This window comes from Terrapene carolina, unplaced genomic scaffold (assembly GCF_002925995.2).
Source record: "Terrapene carolina triunguis isolate 2854851 unplaced genomic scaffold, T_m_triunguis-2.0 Scaffold68, whole genome shotgun sequence".
NCBI classification, from domain to species: Eukaryota; Metazoa; Chordata; order Testudines; family Emydidae; genus Terrapene; species Terrapene triunguis.
In genome coordinates this window covers 60,902,679-60,915,487 of record NW_020664419.1, presented here as the reverse complement: position 1 = coordinate 60,915,487, position 12,809 = coordinate 60,902,679, and the positions used below count along the sequence as shown (strand labels likewise).

Sequence of the window (12,809 nt, the reverse complement as noted above, 5' to 3'; positions counted from 1 at the left end):
TTATGCAAATTTGAGGGATGGTCTAGGGTTCAGTAGAGAAATTGATTTCTTAAACATCATTATGATTCTAAAAAAGTATCTGTTTTTTACTACCACCACGTTGGATTGTTATAAATGAATTTTTAAAAACTAATGTACTTTTCATCATATAGGATGACTATATTTCATTCATTTTGGATAGTGGCTGTGTACTGTTCAGTTTCATTTTTCCAGTTCTCTTAACCAAATGCAAGGGGAAGAGCTTAAATCAGGATCTAAAGACATGGGGAAAGTGGTGAAGTTCCATGTTCCTTCCCCCTCCCCTAGATTCCTCTTCTGCATCTTTGAGGAGTAATGGGATGAAAGTAACACAAGAAAGTCAGACTAGAAAAATCAGAAAGAAATTTCTGTTTGTGAGATGTAATCTGTAGCAGTGGCTTAGAAAGCACATATGGAAACCCCCTTTTCTAAGGATATTTACAAGTAGACTAGACCAAAGCACTAGAAAATGTACTGCAGGAATAATCTCGGGGGGTGGATAAAATGGCCTAATATATCTTTTCCGAATTCTGACTTCTATATCCAGCCACACTTGATAAGCATATTAACTTGAAATGATCAGCACTGAAATAATGGTGGTGATATTTATATTGTCATTATGCTTTCTGCTGAGATTCTCTTATGTTTTAATATTTCATAAATGGTACACATTTATTTATAGCTGTATCTAGTTAAGTTATAATCTTGGTCTCATTTTAGAAAAATATGTCGAAAAACTTTTTGGTGTAAACAGAGATCGAATGTCAGTGGATCAGATGGCCGTTCTTCTTGTTAGCAATATCAATGAGAGTAAAGGTCACAGTAAGTAACTTGTTTGATATTTTTAATAAAACAGTCTGTTGTATTATAGTGTTAACATAGCGTATGAGCTTGACAAATTCTTACGATAGTATTGTAAAGAGAAGATCTGCTTACTCTATTTAAGTTCATTTCACTGAAACGTATGGTTATGGTTTTCTGTCTTTAAGCTTCTTTTGTTATAGGGTAAAAATTTCAAAAGTGACTTGTGCACTCAGGAACCTAAGGCTCTCATTGAAAGTCAATGGAATCTATACTTCTAAGTCACTTAAATGCTTCTGACAATTTTACCTAAAATGACTAACTTTGAACAAAAATACATTGGTTTGTGGATGCAAAAGCAAACAATTTCTACTGTTCTGGTTGGTTACAGCACCTCCATTTACAACTTGGAAAGACAAAAGGAAATGGAGACCTAAGTACTGGAGAAAACCTGTTTTAGATAGTAGTAGCAGCAGTGAGGAGGAACAATCTCTGGGACCTATTAAATATGGTAAGGCAAAATTGTGGTGTGCATTAGAAATAACTAATGGGGGTGGGGGAGAAGTTGCAAGCACTTATTCAGATAAAGCATGAATTTGCTTCAGTATATGACCCATTTATATACTCCACGCATAAGCTTCTTGACTACCTTCTCTTCATTTGCCTGTTCTTTATTCTAAGCTGATTAAATCTATGGATATCCATTAAAAAAATTAATAATTTAAAGGCTTAGTGGGAGCTCTTATTCCCTTCTCTTGAAAGGAACTTGCTAGAATGTTCTGGAGCATCTAAGATTAGAGAGATTTCCCACATGATTTGTGCAAATGGCACAAACCCCCACAGAGTGAATCCTGCAAGAAGGATCTTCAGAGAATCAGACTTGTTTTGTGATGAACTTTCTCCTATGAGCTCTGCCTCACTCTCAGTGCTGCCCTATAAATTATTCCTAACCAATCTGATCCTGCAAAAGCAGCCCTCTACGCTTGCCTTTTTCCAGTTTTCACATTTGAAATAAAGCCAGTTTTCTGTGCCATACTTATCGCTTCTTTCCTACTTTTAAGGAGAGAATACCTTTACCTTTCTCTAAATGTGGTGGGTGGCTATTGTATTTGAAAGGTATCCTGACAATTACTTGGGAAGTCTGTTTGATGGTGTTTTCACTCATCTTAAATATATGATTGATTAGTTCAAGTTCCACTGTGAAAGGTAATCTGCATGCTGAACAGAGACACTTTATTCTTGCAGCCAATCCTGTAGAACACAAAACAAATGTTCGAGCTCTGGATGCTGTTGTGACTCCAGATGATGTCAGATATTTCACAAATGAGACTGATGACATTTCTAATCTGGAGGCGAGTGTACTTGAAAACCCCTGTGATGTACAGCTTTGGATTAAACTTGCATACAAGTACTTGAGTCAAAATGAAGGGTAGGTTCTTATCTATATGCAAACAAATCTGTTGCCCTTTTATATTTTTTGTTTGATGCTTTTCACCTGTGCTACTGTAATCAGGTTTCCTTCCTGGTGTCAAAGGACCCTTTGTTTCTTTGACAAAGCCACAAATACCTTATTGCTTAAAAGCAGTTAGAAAAAATTTCAGATTAGATCTCTTGCTGTACACAGTCCAGTGCATGAGTAATAAATTATATTTGCATTTTAACTCCAGATAGATTTTATTTCAGAGTGGAAGTAGTTGAAATGAGAATTAGTAAAGCAGTAATTGCTTTAAAAAATGCACAGTTTATAAGTTTACAGTGGAATAAATTTGTCCAGTTCTGTGAATTTTTACATCAAGGTAAGTATAATAGAGGGAAACACTGATTTTAAATCTGCCTTTAGAATGTTTGGGATGGCATTCTAAGACAACTTGTACTCAAGGTGCCTTAAGATGACTCACTAGAGTAAGAACTGCCAGGTGTTTTGCAGTTTTTAATCTATGTGGGAAAATGGTAACCTAACTCCAGTGTGTTTTTTCATGTTGTAATTTTCTTGCCTTTGGAATTCTTAGTCACCATATATACTCGATCATAAGCCGGTTCGTTTATAAGCCGACCCCCCCAAGTTGGGTAAGTAAAAATGGAAAATTTTTATAACCCGTTCATAAGCCAACCCTATAATTCATGGGTCAGCAAACTTTGGCTCCCAGGCCATCAGGATAAGCCGCTGGTGGGCCGAGATTGTTTGTTTACCTCGAGCGTCCGCAGGCACGGAAGTAAACCTAAGTAAACAAAGTGTCCCGGTGTGCTAGCTGCTTACCCTGGTGGGGAAATTTTTTTGGGGGGGAGAAGCTGGGAGTCGGGAGTAACCTCTGTGACCACCCCCACATGACCCCACCCCTAGCCCGGAACCCCCACACTCTCCCCATCCCATCCCTTCCCACCTTATCTGGGGAGGGCCAGGGGAGGATGTCTCTGACTTGGCTGGAGCTGTTCTGGCAGGCTGGGCAGCACGGCCGCAGCCTGCTCCGGTGGGCCAGACCGGGCGGCGTGGCCACAGCATGTTCCAGCGGGCTGGGCTGGGCGGCACGGCCGCAGTGTGCTCTGGCAGGCTGGGCAGTGCGGCCACAGCCTGCTCTGGGGGGCAGGGCCGAGCGGCACGGCTGCAGCCTGCCAGCCCCGGAGCTGCAGCTGCTTCGGAGGCTGGGGGGAAAGCAACGTGGCCAGAAGTGGAGAGACTCTGGCCCCGCCTCTTCCCTTCTGGCTCTGCTGGCTGTGCTGCCTCTCCTTGCTCCCTCTGTTGGGGGGAGGGGCTGTGTACCAATACTCCCTCTCTATACCCATTCATAAGCCGACCCCCTTCTCTGGTGCTTCCCTTTTTTACTAAAAAAATTCGGCTTATGAACGAGTATATACGGTAACTGTTTTTCCATTTTCCTTAACTGATTAGAATTAGAGAATCAACATATTTTTATTTTATGATCAAAGCATCCCAGTAGCAACTTGGTCACTTATGGTTGAGTAGGCTGTTTCATTCTAAATTTCTTAAATCATAAACTGTTCTGGAATGGGATTGTCTCTTCATGTGTGTTTGTGTAAGCCATAGCAAAAGAGACCCTCATCCTGACTCGGGCCTCTGGGTACTACTGCACTATAAATATTTAATAAGCTTCCCTTTTCAGAAATATATATCCTTCAGGATGAAATTTTCTGTCTAAATGCGAATTATTTTGGAAATCATGTACAAAATTTAGCTCTTCATTCCTTAGCATCAGCACATGAATATATCTCTTCCTCCACGTCTAAAGAAAAATCTTGATTTTTGAGCTCTACAATTTCAAATTTGGTATTTGTGTAATCTTCAATGAGGAACTTATGCCTTATCAATTTGGGAGCTAGTAATTCCTTGTAATGAAGTGAAAATAGCATCATGTGCAATATGTAACTTACCAAATTAAGTAAGTAATGTAATTACAAGATATGTGCAGGCTTGCACATGTATGGATGTATATTTCAAATGGCATTCAGGTTTTTGCATATTTCCTTGAAAAATAACTTTTTTTTATGCTGAATTTCAAGTTTAATTTAAACAAATCAAGAAATTTAGTCTTCAAAAATTAACATTTAGATAACCACATGAACTGCAGTTCAGCCCCACCTACTGTGTTGTGTGGGTTTGTGTTATGTATACTTTGGCGTAACCTAACCACTTATTGAGTTCAATAAAAATTCCCCAGGCACATCCCAGCAGTGGAGTTACTACTGTTGGAATCATAACTTTTAATTTTGTTAACTTGTTAATGCTAAGATGGAGAATTTTAACAGGCTTCTGTATTGACTATAATTGCAATATGAACACCGGGTACAAAGCTAATTTATGTGAGGAAGTACAGTGATCCACAACTTCTGTATCAGTGCTTGCCAAACTGAGATTCATGGGGGAGCCATGAGCATTTGGGGAAAAATTTTTTAATCAGTATGCTCTCTTCTTTCCCCCCCCCCAATTAACTTTAAAAATCACCTTCATCTTATCTATTGGTGTACACCAGTGGCTTTCAACCTGTGATCCATGGACCACTAGGGGTCCGCAGACTATGTCTAAGATTTCCAAAGAGGTCTGCACCTCCATTCGAAAATTTGTAGGGGTCTGCAAATGAAAAAGGTTTGAAAACCACTGGTCTGTGCCTAAAGTTGCTCCTGTTTCCAGGACTGGGAACTTCTCTGTGCCCTATGCTCCTGCAGGGGGCCTTTAGCACAGAGACTCTCTGCTGGGGGAAGCATTGAGCAGGAAGACTCTCAACTGAAAGTCCTGCTGGCGTGGAGGGCAAAGAGACTTCCAGTGCCAACAGCAATAGCATTCACAGATAAGGGAAGGGAAATGAAGGCGAGACAGGTGCATCTTTTTATAATGGAATGACTTTTACCAAGGGCTAAGCCTACATGTAGCAAACATTCAGCTGAAGAAGGTGATGATTTAAATCAAGTTAAATGGAAAAGGAAGAAAAGTAGACATTGTGATAGTTACATTGTTCGGATTTTCATGTTTTTATATGACTGGAAAATGCATGGCAACAATATGTGTCATTTGCTTAAGCGTTAGTAAATGAAAGTATGAGGCCAGGGAAACCAAACATGAGCAGCAATTTTTTTTCCCCTTAGGAAAGAGGAAGAATTTAAGTGGCAGAAATAGTCACTGCTAAAGAAACAGTTCCTCAGAAAGCCTTTGAAGGATCTTGTGTTGTGACCATGTGAATTCTAAAATGCAAACAAGCACACAGCATTAGCAAGACCCTTTTATTTCCAAAAGAAATAGATGTGTATAAAATGATGATTGGGGAACAAGCAGCCATGGCCCAGAAAACCATTTTGGTGTCAAATGATGCCATCCGTTGACACATTGATGACCATGTGAAAATGCCTACGACCACTTGATAAAACAAATTAGGAAGAGGTGGTATTTTGCACTGCAGCTTGAAGAATCCACAAACATAGCCAATTTGTGTCAGCTTCTGTGTTACGTGAGATTTTCCAAAACAGGTACAATAGGTTGAAGAACTTTTTTATTTTGCAAAGAAACCCCAATCTGAACAACCAGTGAGGAAATACTAAAGTCTTGGATACCTTCATAGTGGATGAAGATTTTAACTGGGTTGTGTGTGTGAGCGGCTGTGCACTGACAGGACTGCAGCTATGACTAGAAAGAACAGTGGGGTTTCAGCATGAGTAAAGCTTTTTAATAAAATCCCTGGCAGTGCTGCTTCCATTCGCTTCCAGTTATTTCTGTGATTCTGGGTTTTCAGGAATGATTTCTGTGAAAACTAAACATAGAAATCATTTAAATTTGGAAAACTACTTATGTCTGGTGTCTGTCTGACAGCAAACATTGCACAGCCCCTGTGCAGTTTGAAACAGGCCCATTCTTCTCACTAAAATCTTAGGGTATGTCCTAACATGCAAAAAATCCATATGTTCAAATTATAGTTCTAAAAACCCAGATTGGATTAGATAATTAAACAAACTTTATGAAATTGAATAAAGTTGCACAACTGTCCAAATTCTAGTGTCTCTCTTAAATCTGGTGTCCTAAGTTGGTGGTGATGGTTTTTTTTGTTTTTGTTTTGTTTTTTTTTGTTTTTGTTTTTAAAGGAGGGGTATGTGGTTGTGGGGAACCTCCCCTTCTTCCTCCTCCCTCCCCCCCCCGTTCTTAAATATATGTAAGGGAACCACAGTATAGAGCTGTGGTCCCCAAACTTACTACTACCAAGGATTCACTGATAACTTGCTAGGGCCAGAAAGCTGACCAAACTATCATATACATGGAAATTTAATCCGAAATTGTTAGTTACATTGTAGAGCACTCTAAATGTACGCTGCATTTCTTAAAAACATGGACACAAGTTGTTTTGAGGGCTGCAGGGGAAGGAGTACCAGTGAGCAGGATGGAACTTCCTTCTCTGAAACAACTCTCCTGATGAGCTGGCTGTTAAAAGGTGAACAGGCCCATTATGACTTGTGAATATAAGTCCAGTAGCTGATTTGCAATGTTTTTGCTTTGTTGAGATACACAGTAGAAAGTCTGTTTGCATATAAATAATTTCAGAGGTTTGTATACATGACCCAGAGAGCACACAAGGTGTTTTAATCTTATTTTGAATCTCATGCATAAACACAATCATTTAGGACTGTGTAAAATAATTCCTGAACACATCCTTCCCTCAAATAGAATAAATATGGCTAGCCTGAGAAGCTCTCTATAGTTTTATGGAAGTTACTTGATGTTTATAAACTGCGATCCACATATGCAGTCCATCACTTGATTGGCAGTTTTGCCCAGAACTATACTTGTGTTACTTAAATGTGGTGAGTAGTTAATTATCCCCAAAAGGGGGGGAGGGGGAGTTGCAGCCTAAAACTGGGCAAGAGTAAAAGAGTGAAATAACTTGACATGCATTCTAGTCTGCAGTAAAGAGTAACATCCCACATGTGCTGTATGTAACAGATAAAATCTTGCCAAAGAGTGAAATCCAACTTCTTGCTTTATTTAACTTCTTTGAAATGTTAGCTTCTTTCTGGGTCAGAGGGTGGGAGACTTCAGGCCCCATGGCTAACCCCTGTTCAAGTTAACCACATCCTGTTAACTGGCACCTTCTTCCAGGGAGCTGATACTCCTGTCCTTTTGTAGAATATGTGATAATAGTATGCAGTTCATATAAATATGAAAAAAGTGTGGTCCTTCTGCAGCCCTCCATTTTATAATGGCAAGAAGCATTTAAAACACTTCTTTAAAAAATTCTTATTTGTGTTCAGTTGACATGCCTCCCTCTGAAATGATCCATTTCCATGTTCCATCTCGAATGGGCTCTAAAAAATTACCAAGTCCACTCTTCACTTTAAGAAAACATTGAGATGTAATATATTGGCCCAATTTTTTCCTTCACAGTTCATCCTCTGAGTGCTTGGATTCTGCTTTAAATGTTCTGGCTCGAGCACTAGAAAACAACAAAGAGAACCCTGAAATCTGGTGTCATTACCTCAAGCTATTCTCAAAAAGAGGAACCAAGGAGGAAGTGCAGGAGATGTGCGAGACAGCAGTAGAGTATGCGCCTACTTACCAAATCTGGTGGACGGTAAGAAACAAAATAACACAATGTACTTCAAGCACCTATATATAATATAGTGCAAAAATATACAAATACTATAGGTAAGCAGTGAATTTTAGTGTGCAACAGGGAGAGTGTATCTTTTTTTCCCTGTGCTAGCCAAGCTAATACGTTAGCTTTTAAAAAGATCTAATATAATGATAAAAAGCAAGGAAATTCACAGTTAAGTTTAAAGTGCTGTCCTTAGCAGGGTCCAATTCCTATTGCACTTGATTTGATGATCAAATTTATCTAAAGCAAGGTGTTACGTTCCCTAGATACAAAGGTGTGGGTTTTTTTGTTTTTTGTTTTTTTAAGGTAAACCTCAATTTAACTTGAAATTTCTTTGCCTTTTGTGAATATTGATTGTCAATAACATTTGAATGGAGTGTTTTTTTCATTGAGGTAATATCTAAAAACACAGTAAATAAAAAAGGAGCATTGCATTTGAACCCTAACAGTTTGCTAGTAGTTGTTCATGTGAATAAAATAAGTGATTTATATAGCTTTTAGCCTTAGTAACTGTACTGAAGTTTTCCCCCTAATAATTATTTGTGTGAAATATTTCTATCTAGTTTTTGAACTTGGAGAACTCTTTTGATGGAAAGGACTATGTATGTGGGAGAATGCTGCAGTTCCTAATGGAAAGTACAGAGGGTGAAGAAAACTCTGATCTCCTGTCCTTTCAGCTGTTGGAGACCCTGCTGTACAGAGTTCACTTAAGCATGTTTACAGGAAGACATCAAAATGCTCTTGCTCTACTTCAGGTGACTATCAAGTTACACACATTTTAACCCCTATTATACTGGATGCTTAAATACTAATTATGATGGGGGTTTTTTGTTTTTTCATTTAAGCACCCAAACAATTGCCTTTTTCCTTACTACTTTATGGTGTCTGGAATTGGAGCTACTAGAATTCTAGGCGAGTTATCCCATTTATCTGCAGAAAGTTGATACAATTGGAGGGATGCTTTTGTGCATGTGTTAATAAGGCAGATTTGGATAAATTTTTAAAACTTTCAAAAAGAATTCCCTCTTGATTGCATGAATTGTTGCTAAAAGGCTGTCTTTAAAAAAAGTTTATTGAATTTTTATCTTACAACTTGGAACATGTATTGCAAAGCAGCAACGTTGATTGTTACAGCTTGTGAGGTATATTTATTCATTATCCTAATTTAATAGTCCAAGGCCCTTTCAAAGCAATTTGATGTTGGTGATTTCATATCAACTTTTACAAAAAAATATTTTAAATACTGTGTTTAATATTTGAACCATTGTAAAATTTTGGGTACTACTTTAACTTCTTGGGGTGGGGGAATTATTTATCTGTCCTTCGTTCCTTGTCCTTTACATCATCCTTTGAAAACATTATGCCTGCGTGTGATTTTGTTTTCTTTTCACTTTTCATAAGCAATAGAGGCGTTAGTAGTCCTTTTCCATGGCTGCAAAAATCACAGCAATGACAGGGCTCTGCTACTTATCTGTGAAATGTAGAAAGATATCCTGAAAGACTCGTTCTGATCATTACTAGGTATGACCTGCTAGCAGTTGGAAGTGGGAAACAAAACTTTGATGTCTGTTCCTAGCAAAAGGGAGCTATAATAGCTGCATACTTCAGTGTTTCGTGCCTACCAGCAAGGGGATTTTCTTAGTCATGTGGGTTTTTTTAATTTGTTTTGTAATGCTTTTTCCTAACCTACCAGTTTAGGTAAGTCTTTTATGTCTTGGGGCTAGTCTGCCCTAAACATTATTCTAAATGTGATATTGTACAGCTGTATTTGTTGTGCGTCATTGATTCCAGAGCACGTGTACTGCATTCTCTCTCACACAGATTTTTGTCTAACTGCCAGTCATCACAAACTTTATTTCTGATGTGCCAGTCATACTGGACTATTTTCAGTCTTGCATATAGCACTAGTAGCAGAACCTGAAGGCGCACTACTGCCCTCGGTGACATCTGTGCAAATCTGTCTTCAGGTAAATAGATAAGATAGAATACGTGCAGGGAGAAGAGATGCTGAGTACGAAGTCCATTTTATATGGTCACTTCTCTGAGTAAGACAGGTCATTGTCATCCTCTAAGCCCATAGTATTATGCTATTCAAGGGCCATATCACGTTTGCTTTATGTGTACTTTGGCTGCTTGTATGAGTAAGGAGACTAGGTATTGGCTCCAGGTCTGTCTTTGGGATGCCTTTCTGTCATCACGAGAGCCTTTGAGAACATAGAAACTTCACGTTTCCTCATTGTTTCTCTCATTTTCAGATCTCAAAATATACTACTCTCCTATGTAGAGCATATCAATCAAAAATATAATCCTGTTTGTCTTTTATCTTTACAGAATGCTTTAAAATCAGCTAATGAAAAGATAATAGCAGAACGCCTCACCATAAGTGACCGCTGCTTGGCTTGGCTAGCTTATATACATCTAATTGAATTCAGTGTTCTCCCTGTCAAGTTTTATGATCCTGCTAATGCCAACCCTTCGAGGATAATGAACAAAGAACCGTTTTTAATACCATGGCAAACAATTCAAGATGTGAAGACCAATCCTGATATGTTGTTAGCTGTGTTTGAAGGTAAGTGGTTTTTTTGTTTTGTTTTCTTTTTTAAGAAAAGTGAGTTATTTAGTACATAACTTTGCAGATGCACTGCTGCTATCCTCATTCAAATGGGCAATGCCTCTCACCTGTGGAACTCAGGATGGGAAGGAAAAGGTTTAAACTCTGATTAAAGCGCTTGCTCGTTAGTGGTACAAATTATTGACGTATGAAGGAGACACACTAGCTTTTGTCTTTTTGGGGTACACATCCTCTGGAGTTGGCAAGACTTACTCCTAGCAACCTGTAAAAAAAAAAAAAATTCTCCTCTCTTTGGGAATCCTGATGCTCCCAGTTAAGCCTCCTATGGTGAAGTCATGGCTTCAGGCAGGGCAGTGGGAAGTGAAGCCCCAGCTTGAGTCCAACTCAAAGCCCCATGGACTAATAGATCCAGGGTTGGTGGCTTGCAACATGGTGCATAGGATGCACCACCCTTCAAGGTTCTGGAAAAGCTGCCCATCGCTAGGCTTGGAAGGATTAGCTTTTTATTAGTAAATATCTGTAAACTTGATTTCACTGTATACACAGCAACACAAAAATGTTTCCATTGATGAAGAACAAAATTTAAGGGACAAAGAAAATGCTGCTTGAGAACTTATTGGAGTTGGATTTAAGGATTTTTTTTTTTTTTTTTATTTTTAAAAATATTTTGATGATGTGATGACAATTTGTGTTTAACGGTTATAAAGCTTTAACTTTTTGAATCTCAACATCTACTGTCATTAAATAATTCTGACCCCTCCCCATAACTTCCCACAACTGTGTAAATTTATTTTTAAGGATTTTTTTATTTAAACATTGATTTTTTTTTTCCCAGTCAAAATTATTTTTTTAATAAAAGTCAGATTCTACCCAGGCTACCTATAGCATGTCTTGGACTTGACTTGGTGCTTGAAGGTCTTCTCGGCAGTTGTGGTGGGGGGAGGGAGTCCACTAGAGAGGTGCTGCACCAAGGGATTCGAGCCTCAATGCTCTAGTGATTCTTCAGCTCAGGATTGGGGGGGAGGCCAGCTAAAAGTTGAACTGAAGTCCCTGTTGCATAAAAACTAATTAAAGAAAAAAGTTATAAAACAAAGTGTTTGGGAGAGATTGAACCACTTGCTTGTGCTGCTGCTGAATTTCTGGTATCCTGAAGTGAAGGGAGGGACTTAATCCTGGAGTCTCCACTAAGAACATGGCAGCTCATCTGAATTCCACAGGTGAGAAAATTACCAGAAAATTATTAGGTAAGAAAGTCTTCGTTCTTGAATTACATGTTGTTAACTATCTGAAAACAACTTTTCTGAAGGTTACAGGTTTCCTTTCCCTAATTCATAGGTAAAAATCAACTTAAATATGTGTTGTATAGATTTGTGTAAAACTTAACTTATTTAAATCTGTGTTTAAGCTTATATTTACAGGCTTGATTTTTAACTTCTTTTGTCTTTTTAGATGCAGTACAAACATGTACTGATGAAAATCTTGGAGCTGATGAAAGAATAGCTATCTGCCTTCCACTTTACAGAAACATGATTGCTTTGCAGCAGCTACTGGAAAGGTAAGAACAGGTTACCAGACAGAACACTTGTATAAGGATGTTCAGTTCAGCACTTCCTTTTTTTAAACTTTTAACTGTTTTATTTAAGGTGGGAGGCTGCTATAGAACTGTGTAGCTCATTGCTGGAGTTATGCCCTATCAACTGTCAGTTGCTGGAAGCGCTGGTTACTTTATACTTGCGGATGGAACAGAATGACAAAGCCTGTGCTGTGTGGCTTACAGCATTTGAGAAAAATCCTCAAAATGCACAGGTTTTTTATCATATGTGCAAATTCCTCATCTCCCAGGTAAAAAACACCCTCATTAGTTTTGTGGCTTGTGTATTCTGTAAAATGAGTATATTTTGTACCTTGTAATGTGTAGTTAGCAATAATACTTAGCACTCTTGTAGTACTTTCAATCTTCAAAGCACTTAACAAAATGTAACTAACACTTGCAAAATAGCTGTGATGTGTCATCCTCATTTTATAGTTAGGGAAATAGGAGCCGGGAAATTGAGTAACTTGCGCAAGGCAATAGGAAGAATTGATGTGAGAATTGGGTTCAGAACTTGAGTAACTGACACCCAGTCTTGTGTCCAAACCGCATCCTTGTGCAAGAAGAGTAGAGGATGTCACAATGTAAACACATTAGTGCATTATCTCCTCGCTTCCTGTCACCCGCCCTTTGATATAATTGAATTATATTGCTCCTTGAAAGATTCAAGGGAAAGTACTCCTTTAAGAAATAGTTTAATGTATTTTTTAACTTGTGTGCTGTAGGTTGAGAGAAGTCT

The 12,809-nt window shown here is 38.5% G+C and overlaps 1 protein-coding gene across 4 annotated transcripts in view; it reads left to right on the top strand.

Annotated features, from left to right (window-relative positions):
• Positions 1 to 12,809, top strand: part of ZFC3H1 (zinc finger C3H1-type containing) — a 60,027-nt gene that overhangs the window by 33,851 nt on the left and 13,367 nt on the right. For all 4 annotated transcript variants that reach the window (XM_024209095.2, XM_024209096.2, XM_026648804.1 and 1 more), the window contains exons 20-27: positions 739 to 840; positions 1,211 to 1,330; positions 2,065 to 2,248; positions 7,697 to 7,883; positions 8,471 to 8,662; positions 10,239 to 10,476; positions 11,929 to 12,034; positions 12,123 to 12,321. In XM_024209095.2, the coding sequence (XP_024064863.2) occupies positions 739 to 840; positions 1,211 to 1,330; positions 2,065 to 2,248; positions 7,697 to 7,883; positions 8,471 to 8,662; positions 10,239 to 10,476; positions 11,929 to 12,034; positions 12,123 to 12,321 (1,328 nt within the window). The remainder of the gene's footprint in view (positions 1 to 738; positions 841 to 1,210; positions 1,331 to 2,064; positions 2,249 to 7,696; positions 7,884 to 8,470; positions 8,663 to 10,238; positions 10,477 to 11,928; positions 12,035 to 12,122; positions 12,322 to 12,809) is intronic.